Source organism: Sylvia atricapilla, chromosome 2 (genome assembly GCF_009819655.1).
Source record: "Sylvia atricapilla isolate bSylAtr1 chromosome 2, bSylAtr1.pri, whole genome shotgun sequence".
Taxonomy (NCBI): domain Eukaryota; kingdom Metazoa; phylum Chordata; class Aves; order Passeriformes; family Sylviidae; genus Sylvia; species Sylvia atricapilla.
This window is the reverse complement of record NC_089141.1, coordinates 19,966,300-19,988,758: the sequence shown is the minus strand read 5'-3', so window position 1 is coordinate 19,988,758 and position 22,459 is coordinate 19,966,300. Positions and strand designations below refer to the sequence as shown.

The following is a 22,459-nucleotide window of genomic DNA, read 5'->3' as shown; positions in this document are numbered from 1 at the left end:
GGAAGATAAACCATTAGATGCAGCTGAGTCTCCTGGCATACAAATAAGTAGAGGAAAAATGTGTTGTATGTATGAATTAGTTTGAGGTTTGTTTTGTTTTGTCATTTTAACACTGCTGTACCATGACCATTTTATCCCCACTGTCGATAAAGCACACTCAACCCAGGTGGAGCCTCACCATCCTGCACAGGTGAAACTTGCAAAGAAACATGTACCAGTTTTGTCAAATAAGCAGCTTCTTTACCTGAAAGTAAGAACCTATAATGATAAGAATTGCTTTATAAACTAGGGTGGGAAAGAAAAGTCCAATGATGGTCTATTTATCTTTACATTGGTAATTGCAATGTCTGTTCCTTTTCTGCAGGCATAACATAATCAGACATACTGATCAAATAAATGTTTGCTTACTCCAAAGTGCGGCATCTTTCATCCTTCATTTTTTTGCTTTGCAAGGAAAAAAAAAAAGCTTTCCTAAAGTTCATAGTATAGAATTTAAACACATATGTGGGCGTAGAATTGTTTTAGACCAATACCAGGATGGTCAAGCCTGCATTATGTTTGTTTGCTCAGTATTTATATCAGCTTGGCAGTCTCTTTATTGCCTCTGAGGACTGTAGATACACTTTATCTTAAAGATAATTTAATAATAAATATAAATAAAGAGTAGTTCCTCTGATTACACCTCTGTTGAATTCCAGTTTATGGTGTTTGAGTTTAAGAAATTCTTTCCCAGTCAAAGGTATGGGTTGGTTGTTATTTTACATTTTTGTTTCCTCCAGTTGTTTAGGAAAACCTGGTTTTGCTCCATCTAATTAGCTCAATACCCAAACATTTAATCTCCAACATTCTCAGTAAAACTGAGCCCTAAAAAACTGCTAAAGTAGTAAGGTGAAACCAGCTGTACCGGTGGTCATACTGGATATAGTTTTGCAAACCTCCACATGTTATTTTCTCACTGTAGTTTTAATAATTTTTTTTCCTTTAAATATCTTCTATTCTTGTGGCAAATGCTTTTGGAAATGCATATTTTTAAATCAAAATTTAAATTAATAAGTGGCTTTTTCTCTTCAAACTTGCCACTGCAATGTCTGCAGACAATTATTAATTACCACTTTTTCAGACATGTATTTGCCTGTCTGTCTTTCCAAAGACAATTCTGATGCTTTCCAAACCAGAGGCAGAAAGCGAGAACAGTCAATTCCCATCACAGATGACTTTGAAAATCAACATTTCTGTTTTAATTCCACACTGCATGGAAAGATAATTGATAAGCTCTTGACAGAACAGCAATCTGAAAAATGTTGGCTTGCAGATTTTAACAAATTAGGACTGGAGAAGGAAATGGGGTCTTCGAATTTCAAAAGCCTCTGGGTTTGCTATAGAAGCTGGGGCTTGTTTGTTCCTTCCCCTTCAGCCCATGGGATAGCAAGAGAGGGAGGTGAACATCTGAGATTCTTTGATTTCTAGACTGTTGGGGGCAAGTAATCTGAAAATCCTGGACACTCCTTCCCTGGAGGGCTTCCAGGATCTGTTGGGCTCCTAATACTCCTGACGCTGAAAGAAAACAAAATCTGCTAAAGAGGCTGACTGCAGACCAAGACACTGGAAGCACTCCCCACAGTCCCTCTGTTGAACTTAGAAGAAACTTAATGAGTTAATCAGCAGGAGTTCGAGCAGGATCCCGAGGAAAAAGTGCCCCTTGACTTTGTTTGAAAATGTATTTGTTAGAAGTTAACTAACAATTACAACAGTAGATGAGGGAAAGCAAGCAGTCTGCATAACAGTAGCTGAACATTCCAGGGAACACTGGTAGCAGTGACTGGCTGCAGAGTCAGATGCAGCTAATACAAGTTTTCTTACAGAATTTCTGCCTCTTGGTGTCTCACAGTGACATCACATCTGTACCAGCTTAAAACTAAATGTATCCCCTTCCTTAGTTTTTCAGCTACAGCTTGTCCTGATCTTCTTATTCCTAAGCTCTGAAATGCTTTCACAGTCAGCTGACAGTTGTCCACAGAACACACTGATCTGAATCATGATGTGTCTGAACTGAAATCCAGTGTTGGCCCAAACCCTCTTTTTCCAGACACTTTGGACATAGATAGACGATACTGTCAAAAAGCAGGCAATGTTTGTTGAAAAAATTAACTAAAACTGTGGTTTCAAAAAAACCAAACCAGTCCCTTTTCAAACAATTTTGGGGTTTTTCTTAAGTCACCCTTTTTTTTTCCCTTCATATAGCCTTGTCTTCTTCCTTTGTCTTTGCCTACTGGTCTTGAAGTCCTGAAAAATCAAGATGTATGTCATCATTTATCTGGGAGCAATTTGCTGTCTTGCTTCAAGACATGACTGAGCAGGCGTTTTGAAGAGGCCAAACAAATCACCTTTTCTGTTTGTAAAAAGCAAAAAGTTTCCACTTAGAATGGCACATGACATCATTCATTTGCATTCACTTTGCAGAAGCTTCTTAACACTGAAAGACATTTTGATAAATCTCAAGATAAATAAAATAATCAGGCAAGTGCTAGTAACAAGTGATAGTTAATTCAGTATATTTTAGTAATCATCCACTTTGCAGGCATTTTAGATGGAAGAAAAGCAGGCTGTGTTATGCTGAAAGACTGTTCACAAGCAATGAATAAACGGTGGATAAACAGAAGAACAGCCTGTTGGAGCAGAAAACTGGAAACACGGGAAAGAGTAAAGGCAAAAAAAAAGCTCAGCCTGGAGAAGCTAAAATCTTATGAGTCCTCTTCTTTCTTAAAATAAGTCTTTAATCCTTGGTATGACTTCTGCAAAGACCACCTCTACCTGTGTCAAAAAATGAAAGGCATGTCGCTTCTGCAACTGTTAGTATCCTGTGCTACTTGACTCTCCTGCAAAGGTCACAGGGGTCTTCACTCCAATAAAGTGGACCTTTTGACTTGCAGCGTCAGTAATACAGATTCTGCTCTCAAATTTCTCTGTCATTCTCTGTTATGCTGTGTTGTAAATTACTGATTGGGATTTGTTGCCAGCAACAGTGGCACAATATTCAAGGGTTAATATGTCATGTTCATGGTCATGACCCTTCAACATTGAGAATTACAAGAGCATATCTACTTATGAGATGTGGACTTTACTGTTGACTTAAGATCAAACTTTCTGTCACCTAAATGTAGATGTTCACTTAATAAAGCATTCTCTGGTTTGTCAATTCAGCTCTAAATATATATTTAAGCAAATCTTACTGGCAACACTCCACTAAAGTTGTCTTTGTTTGCTGTGGGGGTACAAGGCTAATTCCTGGCAGCTCCTACCAAGCACAGTAATGGGAAATCCTTAACAGAGCTATTTATTCAGGTGGAATTATTGTGAAATAACTATCACATATGTACATTAGAATTGATTTAAATAGAGACTTCTGATCATCCCAAATATCGTGCTACCCAAGTTGGTCTAGCTCATTGGACAACTGCATAAACTGGCAAAGTGAAGCTGTTTGTCACAAGTAATTTAATTCTGTAATTATCTTTTCCTTCTTCCTATAAGCTTGCAGGGCAAGAATCTGCTCTGGTTCAGAGCAGATTCAGAAGAAAGTGAAAAGAACGCTGAACTTCCCAATTACTAAAACAGAAAAGAAGAAACAAAATTAACAAACCCAAAAAGAATCTTCAGAAGGAAAAAAAGTGCTTGTTAAAATAGACAATGAGGTAGTTTCTGCTTTTAGCTGTGGATAATAGAAGGGCAGTGTCTGCCTTTCAGTTCTTCTGTTGCAATGACAGCTGGGCTTCATTTGTACGTGCTGGAGATAAGACATGTCCACATGGTCATACCAAGTTCAACAACCAGCTCAAATGCACAAGTAATGATGCAAACATCTCCTGTGCCAGGGAGAGAGTAATATAACTGAAAGCTGCTTAATTCTGGTTTTATTTTTGTAAGAGAAGGTGTGAGTTTGCAGCCTTTTATCAGCTGGGTTCCTATGAGCACTGTCCAGTTACAAAAAGCTCTTTTTTGTGTGTGCATTTTTAAGTATTCTGAATTAGCTCTTCCTTGTTCTTAAGGGAAGAAGGAGAAAGGTGAAATGCATTTGGCTTCAAATGATGCCAGTTTTATTGGATGAACTCCACCCTAATGAGGCATGGCCATGCAACTTTGCACAGTGAGTTTGAGAGGTTCAAAAATGCCCATAAAACATCTTCACACCCCACCAACTTATGTTGTGCCAAGGGTCTTTTCAAAGTGCTTTACAACAAACTTGAGGGTTGTAAGAAAAGGCCCAAGAACCAAAGGATAATGTGCCACAGCAGAAGGGCAGAAAGCATGGCAAGGGTACCAACAAGTCTGCAGGTTTCTGCTATGGCAAGGAATTTGTTAAATTCACAGTCAGTTTGTATCCCTTTGTTCTTCTGCCAGCACTGTTTTGCTGCTCTCACAGGACAGACTGTCCATATTTGGTGTAACCGTTCCCTGTATCTTCTCCACAGAGCTGCTTTCTTCTTGAGTGTGAGAGCACAAATCATACACTGTGTTCTGGGAGAAGCACCACAGAGCGTTTCATACACTTGCATTGCTGCTTCCCTGCCTCTACTAGGGAAATACAATCTAAGGCATGTTCTCCTTTTCTGTGAGTGGTTGAAGATTGATTACTTACTTCTATCATCTTTTGCATGTTCCAGCTCATTTGACTTTTGACAAAACTGGCCTTAGTCCTGTACATCTCTCTCTACTCAAAAGCTATATTTGTTGACCAGGATTGTTTATTAGTTCTGACTCCTAAGAACCTCTCTGAAGTAGGTTCCCTGTCCCCAATAAGATTTTATTCTTCTGAAAATATGTACATTGGGATAGTTTTTGTATCTTTGATCTACATTGATATGTAGATACTCCAATCTACCTCCACAGTCAAGTCTTCCAGCTCTTCGGTCCAGGTGAATTTGCTAGTGAGTTTTCTTAATCTGACAGTTTGACCTTTGCTTGTGTTTGTTATTCTGACCATGGAAATGGAAACAGTTACTGAGTACTCAGCCCAATGCTGTTTTCTATGACCAGTTCTTTTTAAGTGTCTTCATTACTTACTAATTTGAGGTTATCTCTTTTTGTCTCAGTGACTACTGAGAAGGAATCTGGTAGCTATCACATACATGACTAGCGGGGCCAAAGTTTATTATTAGAAGCATTTGTTTCCCAAATAGTATCTGGGAAGTTAAAATTGGCCATGGCACAATTCCCAGTAGTGTTTCTATAATGACTTTTCAGTGACAGACCTTTTCTTGCACCATTATATTTTTGCTGCAGACAAGAAAGACCAGGTTTCAATAATGTGTCCAAATCAAAAACACTCCCTAAAAAAAGACAGAGACTGTGAGCAGGTGGCTTAGACTGCTGGAAGTGGAGCTTCCTGTTTCCACACAATGGGGAACTTTATGATGAATTAAATGATGGTGAGTTAACTGACATGGCTTTTAATAAATTGCAAACATCAGTTGATGTCTTCCACTTGCACGATGAAATGGCTAAACATTGAAATAGAAGGAGTATTGTACTAAGTATTGTACATGGCTTGGATATTGGCCTATTGATCATATCCAAATGGGTCAGGTCTAGCTTCCATTTGGAACAGGAGCAGAGCAGTAAAAAAGAAAAGTCTGATCCATGAGCTATTGTTCTCCTGAGTTACAGAGACTAAGCCAGCCTTTTCTGCCATTGGATTGCTGTCTTCATCTTGGAGTGCCATGAAGGGAGGATTCTTTCTCCTGTGCCACCAGCCCAGTTTTGTGTGGGTCCCTACTGATTCTCCCAAACTGGCAAGTGACCATTTGCTCCCTAGCCATAGGCATTACCTGGCAGGACTTGTAAGCGGGTATGTCAGTCATGGAAAGAAATGCATTGAACATTTTCCTATGCTTTGCCTACATCCAAGAATTTGAGTGCAACTTGAAGTCTTAAAAGTAAGAAACACACAAAGCACTCTTCTCAGCACGTGTTTGTGTCTCATTGAAATTAGAATTCTGTTCACATATGACAAGGCTTCTAGTGCTTTGTCATAACATTTCTGACTTACAGAGGCTCACCTAAACTTCTCACTCTCCTTCTCCCTGGAATCTAATAATAGGTATTTGTATTGCTTTTATATCCCTGTTTGGTGTATGGACTTGCTATATCATATCTTCAAGTACAGACCAGTCTGAAGAGTACCTGCCAGAAAAACTGTGAACCTGTTCCCAGATCTCTGGCACCAAACCAGTAAAGAACTCCAGGCAGTTCACACTGGCCAAAGAAGTGGGCCAAAAGATTGAAGCGGAAAGGTTATACATCTGAGAGCTGCAGTAGCTGCCTGAGCATTTGCAATAATGACTTGGCAATAATGACAGGTGAAGCCAGCAGGACACAGGACAAAAACTTGGGGGTCTGAAGGCCAGAATCAGAGGCTGTGCTATGGGGAGGCAGCAGGAAAAACAGGGAGGTCTTTTTTCATAAAATGCACAGAGAAAGAAGCTGGGCATTAAGCTGTGCTTTAAATGGCAAAGGCATCTTACATGCAGGCCTCTCCTTGGAAAGGAGACAAGGAGAGTAGGTCCTGGCATGGTACTGTAGAACTGACAGAGCTATCATAAAAGGGCAAGGATTTCATCTTCCAGAAGCAGCTTATGGCAGTCATCTGAGTACACAGGCCAAGTGGGTAGGAACCCAGAGCCACAGGATCAAGGACTTGTCCTCTCTGAGCTCAGTGCTCTCCTGCATTTGGCACTGAGGCTGTGACCTAGAAGCAGTCTGCAAGTAAGTCTCCCACTGCCTTGCCACCTCCCTCAGCTAGTTATCTCTCCCATGCAGCCCTCCACATCTCTCCTTTTCCCAGAGTTCCCTTGTACCAGATGCCACAGCTGACATCCTCTGGGAACAGCATGTCTGCAAGCTAGAGGGAGGAGAGTGCTGTGTCCCAGGCAGATGGGTAGGAGAACTGGATTTTGAGAGGTTTGTCTCCTGCCAGGGGAGGAAGCAGCAGCTCTTGCCTGCTTTGCTGCTTTCGGTGCCATGCAGCTTCAGTTTGGGTTACCCATGGACAGGCATAGAGGTGAAGTCACTCAGGATACTGACAATCTATTGGGAAGATGAAGGGGCAAGTGGAGAACTTGAGTTCCGTATAACACTGTAATTAAATGGAAACAAGAACAATTGGTGGGTTGAAACCTGAGGTTTAATGTTGCTCTTGAATTGGTGAAAAGCACAAGCTGCTCAGGACACATTTTCCGTAATTTTTCAAACCCTTTTTCCTTTTCCTTTCCACTGTTTTGTTTGCAGTGCTCTTAAAGTGGGTGTGCTTTGACCTATTTCTTCCTCTGCATATGCTTAATGAAGTAGAAGAATGCCTAATGCCTATTAGATAATGTATTTCTTGATAGGTTTGTAGATGCTCACGTATAAACACATGCTTCACTTTGGTTGGCAAACAGCATTTCCTAATGTGCCCATCACCTCAGATTGCATTTTACTAGAGTAAAAATAAAGGGAGGCTGTCTCAGCCTACTTGGGTTACCTCCATGACATTTCCTGCCAACATGTTGTTTGCTGGTGTCCTGTCTCCCAGACTGAGTAGAGGAGCACTGCACAGCCCAGGGCAGGAGAAAGCACTCTGCAATTCCCAGAAAAGGCAGGCCCTGGGGACTGAGAAAGCACTCACAGCCTAAGGTAGTTCTTTGGTTGACCAGGTCTTGAAAAAGTGACCTTAAACCAGGTGGGGGCTGCACGCTGTGAGCTCATAACAAACACTGTAGGTTCTGGTGAGATGTGCTACAACCACTAAACAGATTTTTTTAAAGCTGGTGGGACAGGCTTCAGCAAGTTGTCTCCTGGCAAAGAGTCTCTGGAAGAAATATCGTGCAACCACAGATTGATGACTAAAGCTATGTAAGGACTGGTGCTTACTACAGCTGGAACTGTAAGTGCAGTGAAGAGCACCTGGGTGCAGCCCCAAGCACCTAGGCAAGGGGACCGAGAGAACCTGTACAAAAGAGTTGTGCTGAGACAGGTTTTGGAGCTCAAGAGTAGAGATGGAGGCATGTGTGGGACTCAGGGCAGTTCTCATGATGTGACATAAAGGATTAGGATCAGACTGTGATGGTAGGCAGTAAAGCTAGAAGAGGGGTGGAGAAGGGATCCCAGAACCACAGAATATTCTGAGTTGGAAGGGACCCACCAGGATGTTGTGACCACAAGGTCTGTATTTCTATAAATGCATTCATCTCCCAAAGTAATTATGAAGAGTGACAGTTCTGTTGCATTTTAGTTCTAAGGCCAGAAGTGTATGATAGATATGGTGCATTGCCTACATGCAGCTTGATTAGTCATCTTTTTTATTGGATTGATGGGGAAATCACTTTTGTGATGCTGCAACTTTCCATTCTCTTTATTCCTTCTTCTCTAAAGTTTTGATTTTCCCATGTTCAACAGTTTTCCCTTCCATTTCCTGTAATTTTCCTCTTTATTTTCCTCTAATTTTGTAAGCTGAGATAGAGCTGACAACATTTTCTTAGTTTAGTAACAGCTCAGGAGGCACATGGTTTCTCTTGGAACTAGATTATGACTTTATTTTATTCAGATTTAATTTAGTTATTGCTTTACATTTAAAGGTTTATGGGGTTTTATGTTTGGTTTGGGGAGAGGTTAATGTCTCAGGGGTGTTGATTTTCAACTGAAAGAGCAAATCTGTTGACTTTTTGGTCACATGCATTGTATTTGCTTGCAGGAGCATTCATTTGACTTCCTGCTAGTCATCCGTTTCAAAAGCATTTTGAAGGATTCTTATTGTAGCCAAATAATTTGTTTGCAATAGACTATATCCAAATGATTCCTTATATTTTCCTTGTACTTTGTGTCCAAAAATTCACTGGATTGCACATTAGTTACTAATTTATTGCTTGTGCAGATTATTTAAAAAACAACTAGGAACTAAACTTTTTTTGCACTACATTAATTATTCAAATTACCATTTGAATCCTTGAATTTAGCTCAACACATTTAGAGGACAACAAACACAGCTTTCATTCTCTTGCTGGTGTGGGACAGCTACAATTGCCAGAAGAAACCAAAGTGAAATTACATTAATGCAGGTTAGATAATTACATTACTTGACCAGCATAGTGCAGTTTACTCCAGATAAAGGTGTGTGCAGCTACCTTAGATGCAATTTTTTGTATTTCCAACACACACTGCCTTTGATAGAAGTGAAGTGTATCTCCTATGGACTTTGGGCTGCAATTATCAACACCCAGCTCTTCCTAGAGTTAGATGCTGTGTGCAAAATTCTGAGAAAATTGTTAAACATTTAACTTGCAGTCAGCTATAAAATGGAATGACTTCTAAGTCGCCACATGGCATCTCCACAGGAATGAACATTGCATGTATCTAGCTCACTTCAGAGGGGCACCAGAAACCTGAGCTGGCCTCTGAGCCGTGGCTCAGTCCTGCCCACGGCACGTTCATGTTCTTCCTACTGTGCCTTCAGCCTGCCCAGAGATCCCTGCCGGGCTGGTACCCATACCCACCTTAGCCAGTGTGAAATAAGCTCATGCCCATGAACTCACGCACAAAAGATGCATTTGCAGCACACGCATCCTGTCTGGAACAGAGGCAGGAACAGCATCCATTTCCTCAAGGTTTCCTACACTCTTCTGTGGTGAATAGTCCCAACATCTTGTTCTGCAAAAAACTGGCACATCCTGAAAGTCCATCCTGTATCCTAAACAAAGACAAGACCTTGCAAAATAAAGCAAGACCAGAACAAAATAATACTGGACTACATAATTTAAGAATGTCTTGAAACACATGAGCAGGAGGACTGACATGAAGTCACAGAATCAGTCTTCTAATATATCCTAATTCTGACTTATTTGTTGTGCAACCTTAATGATATTTTTTAAAAATTGGTTGTGTGCCTATAATGCCTAGGTGAACCAAAGCATAAAGACTGAAAAGCTTACAGCGAATGGGAAAGACATACAGCAGAGTTAAATAAAGTAACTTTAGAAAGCACATAATTTAGCCATATACTTGGAAGCAGCTTGGTTTTGTAAAGGGCAGGATGCGAAGGGTGAAGACCTGAGGAATCTCTTGGGAGAAGGGGTACTAAAGTACTAAGGTATTTTCAGCTCAAGGGAAGACAAATTACAGAGGACTGAACTTTGGTTCCCAGCCCAGAACACATTGAAAGTCATCTCGGCAGGCTAAAGACTGGAATAGTCCCTGGAGAATAGACAAAATTTCCCAGCTTTCTATCTGTTATTTTTATTTCGTGTACACATAGGCTGTAGAAAACTGCTGCTGAGAACAGAATCCACCTCTGGTCATTCCCAGTGACAACCATCAAAAAACAGGAGCTGCTTTTCCAATCAAGGAAGCATCTTGTTCTGATAAAATGCTGAAAACATACTGTGAGGTCACTGAGGCATCATAGAGAAAATTTTCAGATTGGAAGCAGTCAGGATCAGAGATAGAAACAAGAGAGGACAATTAAACTATTAGCGAGCCCTCGGATTTCTTCTAGCATGATACACTCCTCTGGGCAAAATACAGCATCGATGAAGCACAGGATTCCAAACAAACTTATTTTTGCATTATCTTTATCAGAGGCAGAAATTATTGAATAACTTTCTTTAGAAATAGCAAGGTCCAGCCCCAAACCGTTGGGTGCTGAGGCAGGAGAGATTTTCCAGGAGCCCGGTGACTCCCGCATGCCTTGAGTGGTGCTTAATTTCGCTCCTGGCAGCGGCTCCTCAGGGGGCAGCTCTTACCCCTACGACTTTCTCTGGGGTTTCCTGGCAGTGGCCAAACGTACTTGGGGAAGGAGAATCCTGCCCCTGCAGGGTGGCAACCCCCCTCGAAACACGCAGGGTGAGATCAGTTTCTTAGAGATGGTCACTCCCGGAGGCCGGGGGCGGCTCGCTGCCCCCCGCTTTGCGGGTCTCCCACTCCCTCTGGGCCGGGAGGAGGAGGAGTCTGCAGCTCCGCTGAGAAGTCGCTCAGAAAAGACGGGTTCCCTGCCGAGGGGAAGACGTAGCACCGCTTTATCTCTCTTCACGTCTCTCCTCCCCCTGGTGGGCTTTGGTATAAATGGAGGAGGAATTTCAGCGGGCTAAAGCGGAACAATATTTCTGATTAAACACACAAGGTGCTTCCTTCTACGTTTTGTCTTGCAGCTAGGACTCAGCTGAACAAGCCCTCCTCTCGAAACCTGTCGTAAGCAGCACCACGCGGGACCGGCGCTGGACCTGCCAGAGGCTGCAGCCACAGCCTGGCTCTGAACAGCGAGCTCTGTCCTCTTCTCTGGGATGACTGAAACATAAAATAAGCTGCTCTGTTAACAGCCGGTAAGTGAACACCCCTGCTCACCTCTGTAAACCCTGGCACAGGCTGAGTGGATCTTGTGGATGGTGCTGGAAGTGCTTGTTCCTGAGCCTGCCGGCGTCTGTGCCGCGGGACATGTGACGGGTGTCGGGTGACGTTCCGCGGTTGCACACGGCGGATCTCGGGGGGCTTTTCCAACCTTGACCGTTCCATGATCTTCCTGAGTCATTTCAGACGGGAAAGCTGCTAGGTTTAACCTCGTATAGAGTTTGTATGCATGCTTCCAATTCTAACGTTTCCTTCAGGTGAAAGCTGATGGGAGCAGCTGCAAACACATTGTTATTCAGTGTAAATTACCGCTTATTCAAAGGCAGAGCTGGCTGCTTCAGTGCATCAGCGTGTTACTCGGTGAAAGCATTTAAGGAATTAAACTGAATTTCCAGAGGGATGGAGCCTGCCTCTACAAGCCTCCTTTGAAGAGAACACAGCTTTAATCGGTTCTGAGAGTTGGTGCGATGAGACGTCCCAGACCTTTCCCAAAGATTCCTGGGAATTTCACGGGGAAAAAAAAAATCATCTGAACACGGCGGTGTGGCCGGGAGCCGGTTCCCGGAGGGGATGAGCCCGACAGAAAGCGAAGTGCCGCCGCCCCCCGCTTTCCCGGCGGCGCTCGGATGCGCCTGATGGTGCGGGCCGGCGGGGACCGGGGGAGAGGCCGGGCTGAGGCGCTGCCCGTGTCCGCATGCGGGGCCGGCTGTCGCCCCCGGCGGGCGGCCGGGCGCCTCCGCACACAGGTACGCGGCTCCGGGGGAGTGAGGGAGCCCAGGGGCCGCCCGAATTCCCCCGGCTGCTCTCGGTGGGCGGGGGCGGGGCAGCCGCCCGCCTTGGCCCGGTCTCCCGGAGCAGTCCGCTGGCAGGCCGGGGCGGAGCGGCCTCGGGCCCCCCGCGGGCGGTGAGCGCGGCGGGAGGCCAGCGCGGGAAGGGGGATGGGGCGATAGCGGCGGACGGCGCTCCCGCGGTGAGCCGGGCGGCGCTGGGGCGCGCTGCGTTCGGGCGGGCAGCGCAGCCCCGGGCGCGGGGAGCCTCCGGCGGAGCGCACGGCGGCCCGTGAGTAGAATTGGAGGGGAGATTCGTGGCTTCTGCTGAATTGCTTGGGTCGGGTAAGCCCACCGTTTTGCCGTGGCTGCCGGTCAGGCAGGTTCGGATAAAGGATTGCTTCTGGCGAGGGTACCGAAAGGGAACCGCTCCTTGAAAATGCCGAAGGCCTCGGGGAGGGAACAATGGCTATGTGGATAGTCTCTGCCTTAAGCTATGCAAATCTATTATTTGCGTTTTAGAAAAGAACCAAACCTTGGAAGTTTTGTGTCTGCTACCTTTTTTTTATTTTTTTTTTTATTTTTTTTTTTTTTATTTTTTTATTATTGTTTGGCAGCGGGGGTGGTGTGTCAGTTTTAGTTAGAGCAAGCAGAGAGATCAGTCCTGCTGTCCGTTCTCAAATTAAAATTTCCAGGTAGAGCGGCTGATCTATTGAGATCTGTGCCTGTTGTGTTCTTACCTAGCTTAAACTTTCTATCCAGTTTTCTTCAATTTTTGTCTCTTTTCACCCATGTTTTACTGAGTTATTTTTGCATAGTGTGATGGCAGAACTATTAAGAAAAAGAATGAACTTAATGATAAGATTACTTATTTTAAACCGGTAGTTCAGCTGAACTCTGTGAAAATGTTATAGATAAAAAATATGAAAATTTTATAGATAGAAGATATATGTAAAATATTCCTTGTGGAAGGTGCCGTGGTATTAGACTGGTCACTCCTACACTGAAAAAACTAAATTCAGAGAGGTGTTGAAGGAGAAGGAAACATGCATGGAGCAGAATTTCCTACCCATCAACATGCAATACGCTTGTCTGACTAGGTCTCAGAAGTGATGCTTCTAAAACTAAAATAACTCCTTTCACATGTAAGACTTCCGCAGCTGTAGCTTTGGTTTCTGTTTCACTTAAACAGATCTGCTTACCTTTTTCCCCCAATCTGATACAGTACCTGCACCTTTAGCTCATCTGTCTCTGCTGAAGCAGTCCATGAAGTTACACTTCATGCTCATAGCTCTTATTAAGGCAGCAGAATTAAAGGTGGCTAAGTCTCAGGTCTCCCTGAAGGTCATGTTTGCTTTAGCAGACTTCTCCTGCTTGTGGGATGTATGAATCATTCCCTGAGGCTCATGAGTTGTACAGTGTCTTTATCCCTCTGTCCCTGCTGAAAGATAGTAGGAAAAGCTCTTTCTGGAAGTAGTTGCCTGTCAGGGATGTGCCCATGGGAGCAGCTGCAGAGTGTTCAGTTGAGTCACTAAAACCTGAAAGCTGCCAGAAAGATCACAGTGCTTTGGCTAGAACAGGGTGTTGGATAAGACATCATGTTGACCTGTGCTGTGTGTGCTGCTAAATAATGGCTTTAGCAATTGCACAGGGGAGTTGCCTGGCTGAAGAGAGAAATACAGTAGGTGTTTTGGTGACAGATCTCCTTCATAGTGGGAAGTGCTTGGTATACTTTCCTTTACCTCCTCATCAAGACTGGTAGCTTACAAGCAGAGGCAGCTTCAGAAGACTTTCAGTGATTGCTTTCTCCCCTAGGTGTTCATTTTTGGATAGAAGCTGTTTGTGATAGCTTATTTGTGCCATTAGCACTTTGATCTTGGGCTTGTTTTCTTTGTTGGTTTCTGAGCAGGCTGTGGTTAGTGTCTCTTGGTAAAATTTTGATTTGTCTTCCCAAGACAGGTTTGGAAAAGTTAGCATAAGCCTGCTTTGGCTGATTTGTGGTTTTCTTCTTGCCTGTTGCTTCATATGCTCCTGGGTGTTGATTCAAGTACACTGGCCTGGAAGAGGATGCAGTCAGATGGATCATTTGAAGATAGAACTTGAGAGACCACTATGTGTCTCCATGAGGATGTCTGCACCGTTGACTTAAAAGGGGGTTTGAGAAAAGGCTCTTGTGTTCTTTTAGGTTTGGGGTTTTTTTGGTTTTCTTTTTTTTTTTTTTTTTTTTTCATTCCTCCACAGTATAGCTTGAGCTGTATAGCACAGGATCTTGGTTTGTTTATCTTTGTACATTAACATTAAGGTTATTCTACTTACAAGTATAAAAGGTTGATTTTGCTTCGTGTATGATGTGAGGTACTCTGCCTTGACTCCCTAGTTAAATGCATTTTGGAAATGGCCTCAAGACTTTTTGGAATACCATTTTTATAGACAACTTTCCTTACAGTTGTTTTCACTATTTCAACTAAATCAGTTGAAGTGTGTTGAGGAGAAGTTCAGTTTTTCAAGCTTATGACATGTAATTTGTCATTTATTTGAATAATGTGTTCATCAATTTCACTAGCCTTACGGATAAGCTATAGAATAATAATCCTGAATAACTATGGAGTAATAGAATGTACAGAATTTCTTCCTTCTTCAGAGTCTCTATTTTCTATCTATTTACTCAAAGACTAGGAGCTTTGTAGCAGAATAAAACCTCCCCTGAACTTTGCCTTTAATCCAGTTTCTTCTGCTTTTGCTGTGTTACATATGGTTGCTTGCTACTTGTTCACACCCTTCAAGGGAAGTGAAAATAAAGCTACTCATACATATTATTTGCTGTGTGAATTTCCTAAAGTTTAAATCTTTTTTACCCTCCTTCTACAGAAGAGCTTTTCAGCTCTTCAGCTGAAAACCTCAGCTTTTCTTGACTTGATGTATATTGAGATCTAGAGGAAAACAGGATGTGCACGCTGTAGTATATTAATCACTGACACCAGTAGCGATATTAGTACAGAAAGGTTGAAAAGTGATGGGCAGTATTAGCTAGTGTGGATTGTGAAGCAAAAACAGGCAATGTGTGGGTTGCATGCAGTGTTACCACCTTTTGAAAAATGGGTCAAAAAAAATGCAAGTACAGAATGTAGTGAAATACTCTGCAGCAGTACTTCTTGCTGTGTTCTGGACCTATCATTCTAAAAATATCATGTCCTTTTTAAGTTAATTTTGCTCAGGTGGATTGGCTTTTCAGTTGTCCAAGCTTGGTAAGTTACTTGATCTTGAAGCCAAAAATGAAGCCTTGGTATCTTGTGAAGAAGACCCTTTACAGCACTGTTACACAGTAAGCAAATTGTGAGTGTCCCTAGATAATACCCAAAAGTTGTGTGGAACTGTTCAGTTACCTCTGCTACCAAGCCTTAAAGCAGCAGTAAAACTGGAATATGGTGTTCCTGGGCTGTTTTTTATATTCTAGTGTAAATGGAGAGCCAGGAAGAGCAAGGTAAAAAAAATGGAACACCCTCCACTTGCCCTGACTGGGAAGGGAAGGCTGGAAAACCTACAAAGCCAGTTGGTCTTCACTCCTGGTAGGAGGGCCAGAATGGAGTAGTCTAGGAGCCGGTTTTAAGAGCCAGAGGGAGTGAAATGATGGTCTGTCTTAATCACTGAAGCTCTTAACATCTGTTGGTTTACCATGCAAGCTTACATTTCCTCAGTTGTAGTATTGCTTGCTTTTGGGCCAGAAGCCGGTAGGAGGCTTTATTTGTGAGATGTGTGGGTAAGCAGTCATCAGCTCAGTTTTAAAAGAATAGTGTTAGCCCTTGTGAGTGCAGGTCAGAAACAGTAAAATAAGGATCTGCTGCAGAGCTCAGAGAAGTTCTTTGTTAGACTGGATCTGCAGACTGACATTTGCATTGCTGTGGTATCCAGATACTGCTTGTTTTCCCTGCTTCGTGGCATCCTGAGGCCAGCAGTGGGAAATGGGAACGGTGTGAGGGGCGTGAGCTTACCCAGAGCCTTAGCAGAAGTGGGCAGAAGAACTGTGATGGCCATTTAAGAGTCAATATGGAATGTGTGTGTGCATGTACAAAATACAAAAATTGCATCACGTGGCATGAGGGGAGAAGTCCCTTTCTCAGGGTAAGAAAGAAATTGAAATTGTGCTTTTGCCATAATCTTTCTGGTTTTTTTCCTCATGTAATTGTAGGTTAACATAGCTCCCTCCTGGGCACGTAATTTTTGAAGGTGGGGTATGCTGACAGTTTTTTGCCTACATGCTGACAGGTGGGGAGGGAATTGACCTGTTTTGGAACAGGAGCATCCAAGCACAATGCAAGGGAAGAACCTGTGGGTTTTTCCCACTGCAGTGAAGAGACAGGAATATGTGTGCTGCCCGGGAGCTGTTGGTGAATGAAACCTTGTTCATAATTTGCCAGTTAAAATAGGTATTTTTTGGTTCTTGGAAGTTACGGAACCTGCCAGTCTTTTATCATCCCCCAGTGTCATGTCTGAGCACCCCGGAAACGTCAGCTCCAGCTCTGCAGTGCTTCGGGTAGTCTGAAGTGGATGTGTGGGACTGAGACCGGGAGGAGGTTAGTGCTGTAGATGGGAGATAGGCTGTAAGGTTTGTTTGAACACAACATTTGCACAAGATTAAATGGAGCCATAATATTAAATCCACTGGGTGAAGCATGGCAGCAAGTTAGGATTTGTTCAGATTGCTGAATGTGCATGAGGCTTGCTGGCATGTGGTAGCTAGTCTTGATCATGCCCCTTGTGTAGACAAGTTATTGCCTTGTCATTTCATATCTGGGAAAAGCCTGGGTTTGATTTTTTTGTTGTTGTTTTCCCCTGCAGGAAACTGTTAAAAACTATGGCTAGCTTTGCTTGCAGTATTTAATATTTGTTTTGCAGTATTCAATAAGGCAAGGTGATGCTTGTCTCAGCTGAGAAGCTGGACTGCTCTAAAAGCCTGTCCCTCCCCCTCTCCCAGTTTTATAACCTCCCATGGCAGCTTTAACTTTCCATTCTCTGAAAGTTAAGATGTGCAGGTATGAGTGGACAAGGGGAATCAAACACAAAATGACCATGAAATGCTGTCCCTAAGTAATCATCTCCTGCTGTCACTGCCAGAGACAGAACTGGGCTGGATGGACACTGGTCTGATATAGCATAGTGTTTCTTGTGCTTTCATTGCTCACCTTTGTGCTGTGGAGTGCTGGGCAGGTGTGTAAACTGGGTTTTGAGTAGCCAGGTGATTGAAATGCTGGTTAGTGTACTTACCATTAGTATAGTTTCTCAAGAGTGACTGCCTTTTCTTGCAGTACATGTCAAGGAAATACTGTTACTTTATTTTCACTGAACCCATTTGAATGGAATAGTGATTTTCATTCTTCTGTGCTAATGGCACACTGTAATTAATTTTCAGCTTGGGACATAGCTTCTTAGATGACTTGGCCTCCAGCTAAGGTTGGTTTTGTATTAAAGATTTCTAACTTTAATAGAAAATGTTGTTCAGAGCTTTGCAGAAGGAAATGTTAAGTGAAGTAGAATATCTCATTCTTCAGTTTTGACAGAGAACATTAGTTCTGATAAATACTGGTTAGTGTTGAAGTGACTTTTTGAAACCGGGTGACTGAAGTCAGTTAACGCTACCTGTTAAGGGGTTGAAAATGGTATCTAAAGGCTGTCTATCTTGTTGAACTTCATACAGCTCTTTTGGGAAATTTGGACACTTATGTGTCTTGTGCAAGGGGTTTCAAAATTTGAGCACTTTTTTTTTTTTTCCCCTGTGACTAGAGGCTCTTCTGATACCTTTACCACACAGTTGTGTGACAAGATAAAATGAAACCATATTTTTGATGTCTTCCTGTTGTATGTTCTTTCTGATCTTTAATGAAAAATGAATCTATAGGGTTTCTTTGTTCTGTGCAGCCAGGTGTTTATTTTTATAAAACTTGAGGAAGTCTCAAACACATTAAGTTCCTAATCTCTCATATTTGACTGAAATCAGCCAGAGGGGTTCAAAAGTTCTGTAGGGAAGGAAGGAAAGGGCATGCATGCACACCAACAGGGTATGGTTGCATAAATCTCATTTCATGCTGAGAACACATGTGATAGAACAGAACAAAAAGCCTTTCACTGTATGGCATTTCATGCTGTAATGGAGTTCTGCGTCATCTGTGGCATGGAGAGCAATCTGATAGGACTTGGTGGTGCTGGAGGCTGAGCTGCATTTGGTAGCAAGAGGAGATGTCAGTAGGCAACCCAGCAGCTGCAGTGTATATTGGTGTAGATGACTTTAAGTTTTATGATGAAGGAAATATTAGACTTTGTGTTTTATCACTGGTGCAGGATGGGCCAGTTTGGTTATGGGAGAGCAGATTTGTGCCCAAAATCCATTGCTCTGCTGCCATCTCACAGGGAGGTGAGACTTGGCTTATCAGACTCTTGTTCTCTTGTCAGCAGAGCAGATAGTCTCATGCAGCCCTGAGCATATCCAACACTCAGAAAAGTTCAGGTAGAGTAAGACAGTTAATCTGTTTAAAGATAACTGTGGTCCTGAAGAAACTCCTCTTCATTTTGCTGTAGCATTTAAGGACTGGTGAAACAGAACATCGAAACCAGACTCTCTGTTTCACTTACAAGAAATGAGACTTGAAGTGTAGAGCAAAACAGCCTTGCAGAGGGAGCTGTGATATGCAGGAGAAGGTACTGTGTGAAGCCAGTGCTCTAGCAGAGACCAGGCTGTGTGTCTTCACCCTGCCTTCAGTTTGCTGCCTGGCTGCCTGTGTGCCTCCTTGTTCTCCTCTGGGCTTTAGGTGTTTTGGCAGCCCTCAGCAGGAGGGCTGTGAGACTGCCAGGGAGAATGCCTGGCTGGGGTGACAGGCACCTTTGATTCCCCTAAGTTTTAGGCATGACTGTCCTTTTCAATTAATTAAATAAGAAAAAAAGGCAAAAGGAAGCAGTATGTCAGTTTTCGGGAGGAAAGGGGTTGTGTTTAACCTTCAGTGAGGGTTGAGGTCTGAAAGTCTTGTAAATGGGTGTCTCTGTAGCACTGAGAAAAGCGTACAAGCTTTCCCAGCAAGCTGTAGTGACTAATGTAGGCAGCTTTCCTCCCAGACAGATGGCAACTGAAGATTACCATCAGATATAATTAGCTTTCCTCTTGCATAGGTAAGAAAACTGAAGTGCATGCACTGTAAGATGGATACCCACTAAAAGTTTGCACTGCAGTACAGATTGCTGCAGTATCACTTTATTGCTCTGAATACACTAAAGTACATAAATGAACATATGCAAACTTTCCTGCAAGGAGCTGAATTCTGTTACAGCAACTAACAGTTGCCCTGTGAAGAATTCTGGTTCTGGGTTTACATTGTTTAGCCTGCTCGTTTGTTCTTTGTTTTTGTTACAAATTTGATTTCAGTTTTAAGGAAACATGGTGAATGATGCTCTAAATGCTGAACTCAGATACACCTTCACCTGTGTTCCACTTGGGAAGCTCACTACCTCACAAACAATTTATCTTTTTCAATTTTATGCATGTAGACTCAATGGTAACTCTTACCATTCAGAGGAGATGCCAGGGCTTTACACAATGTTGAATGTTCTACAGGTCTACATTTTTCTACAGGGCTGTGTATTTTGTAGCACTCAATCCTCAGGGTATGCACTGTTTGGATATTCGCGGTGGTAGTTTTTCCTTTCACATTTAGGAAAAAAAACAAAGCACTAAAAGCCTTTAGGGGATCAGATACAGGCTCTGATGCAAACAGCAGGTTTTTGTGAGTTCTAAAACGTTTTATTTCCACAGAGCATTCTCATGATTATGAAGCGGCTCATTAGAGCTTTTCTTATGGGTGGTTTTGTTGTCACTGTAAATAGTATTTTTGAGCTGCAGTGCTAAGAAAACAAAGCTGTGTATTAAGAAGGCTTTTGAAAATAGTCTTAATGTTTACAATATTCAAGATTTTCCAGTTTGGCACTGTCAGTTTGGGGTTAGTTTTCTGATGGTAGGTAGCACTGGAGTTTTGTGTTCTGATATTCATGATCCAAAGGCAGAGTCAATGCATTCATTGAGAGAGCTGGGAAATGTAAGCATTCACGTTATCAGAGAAGCTATTTAAACTGCTGGTGTCCTGTAGATTTCTCCCGAGCTAGCAGGATCCCTGCTGTGAAAGCTTCCAAGATTTTGTAGTAGTGTAGGGTAAGTGATACCCCTTATCTCCGTTTTCTTCCCTCCCTGAATTAAATTAGCTTTTCACTCAGTTGTTTTGCTGCATTCCTGAGAATCCCAGAGCTCTCATTTGCAGAGATGCCTTGCAGCAGATTGACTTGCAGAATTTGATGGTGGAGTAAATTGCATCATAAACAGCTGGAGATTCAGAGGACTTTTTTGGTTGTTGGTTTGGGACTTTTTTGGGGGTGATGGTGGTATGGGGTTTATTTTTTTTTCCTTTGGCAGTTGAGGCAAGACAGGGAGCAAGCACAACAAAAATGAAGAAATACCTTGTGTTTGGGGCTCTGACTACAGACATGTTTGGCATGTTATTTGAATGAAAATTAACTGTTCAGTTTTGTATGCTGGCCAGGCGCATGTTCACTCACCCCTATTTTTCTGGGCCTCTTAATCCACACAAAACTGAGTAATGTAACCTGTTCCTTTTAAAAATGCAGTGACATATGGACAATAAAAATTAAAGTAAAAAGCTGAGCCATCTGATCAGTCCTAGTGCATTTGAAATTTGTCATGACTGGGGTTTACAAATGTTACTGTGAAAACTAGGCATACAAAAAGCACCTGTTTCTATTTAGGGAGAGATTCTGACACCAGTATGGATCAGGATTGATACTATTACAGTGAAGTGAGAAAATACTCGGGATTTATTGTCAGTGTAGATGGGGAGCATTTTATTTTTCAGGTGCTTGTAGTGAAGCTAGTAAATCAGCCCTCTGTTATCTGTCAGAGGAAAAAAAAAGGCAAGAAAAAGCCCACCATGTTTTTCCTCATGCCCTTGAGAACCCCAATTTTGCTTGTGACTGGGCTTTGGTGTTGTGACTTTTTGTGTGTTTTGTTTGGATTTTGGGGCCAGATATATTTTAACCTGGTGTTGAGATTTGTTCTTTTTTCCCCCCTGACTGGTAGATTTAGTTTTACAATTCAAGCCATTTTAGTGAGAGCTGAGGTTAAATCACTACCTCCAAATCAACCAGGATATCTTAGGCATTGTTAGGAAACAAAGTGTGCCTTGTTTTAAGGTGAACTTAATGCTGTAGTGAATTTGTGCATATAATAAATACAGATCAAATTTTCTGGTTGGACCTTTATTTGTTTAAATTGATCATAGTTCCTGGAGGAAAAAATGGTGAGCAGGATAGGGTTTGTGACTGAACTGTTTTGAAACATGACTAATTTGCCTTTCTCCAGCCATTTTTCCTTCCACTTTTATCCATTTTTTTCTCTCTGGGAAACCTAAGAAGGATTGCTGGCTTGACCTCAATCCTCTGGCTCTGCAAGCACTTGTGGACAAAGAACAGTGGTGTGAATGAGTAACTGATGTAGTACTGGGTTGCATATATTTCCATTAATAATTTTCTATTTTTTTTAAGCATTGTGTGGTATTGCTGTGATGTTGGCTTTTTCAAAAGGAGATGAAGAAACAAAACAACTCAAAATCATGGTGCTCTATTCCTTGCGGGAAGAGGAGCTCAAGTTCACTGAAACCTTTCAGTTGTGTACATCAAAATACAAGAAGAAATGACCTGAGCTCTGACCCCCAGAAGATGTTCCATGGCTTGTTTATATTCCTGTCCCCTCTGGAAAAAGAGCTGAAGGAAAAGGGGGAACAGACTAGGAAGGAACACTGCTGTCACCACAGCTTGCAGAAGAGCTGCATGGATTTATAGTACTCTGTTTCTTTGTTCTTTCACTTGTTATATGGACACCTATGATGTGTAATATATAAATAGCAACCTAGCTTAGGCTGGCTAAAGCTTTAAAGGTTAATCTGGGAGAATGTATGAGGGGTAGGAAAAGTCTATCATCTGAAGTTGTATTACTGACTTTTCTGACTTTGGGGGGATTTATTTTTTCTTTTTTCAAGATGTAGTTAGAGCTGGATTTTTTATGTTTGGTTAAAGATTTGGGAGTTGAGGAAGCAGAGCTATCTGTGCTCAGCTCATACTTGTTTGACTCCACGTGCACAGGTTAGCTTCTGACCAACCCCCAAATAATTGTTTTATGTACTTCACTGCATCTCTGTGGCTGCTGGCCATGACAGAAACTGCTTGTCTGTGTTCCAAGTACACAGGAGGAAGAATGAGAGAAAAGATGTGTG

The 22,459-nt window shown here is 42.4% G+C and overlaps 1 protein-coding gene across 8 annotated transcripts in view; it reads left to right on the top strand.

Annotated features, from left to right (window-relative positions):
* Positions 1–6,861: 6,861 nt before the first annotated feature.
* ST3GAL6 (ST3 beta-galactoside alpha-2,3-sialyltransferase 6) overlaps positions 6,862–22,459 on the top strand; it is a 46,119-nt gene continuing 30,521 nt past the window's right edge. The window contains exons 1-2 of one of the 8 annotated variants that reach the window (XM_066340952.1): positions 6,862–7,161; positions 11,178–11,348. Coding sequence is in view for 2 of the 8 variants with exons in the window: in XM_066340950.1 (XP_066197047.1) it covers positions 12,068–12,119 (52 nt within the window). In the remaining 6 variants the exon portion in view is untranslated. Of the gene's footprint in view, positions 7,162–11,014; positions 11,086–11,131; positions 11,349–11,407; positions 11,836–11,996; positions 12,120–22,459 lie in introns of those variants that run through there. The other 7 variants (XM_066340958.1, XM_066340955.1, XM_066340954.1 and 4 more) reach the window with 7 other exon arrangements.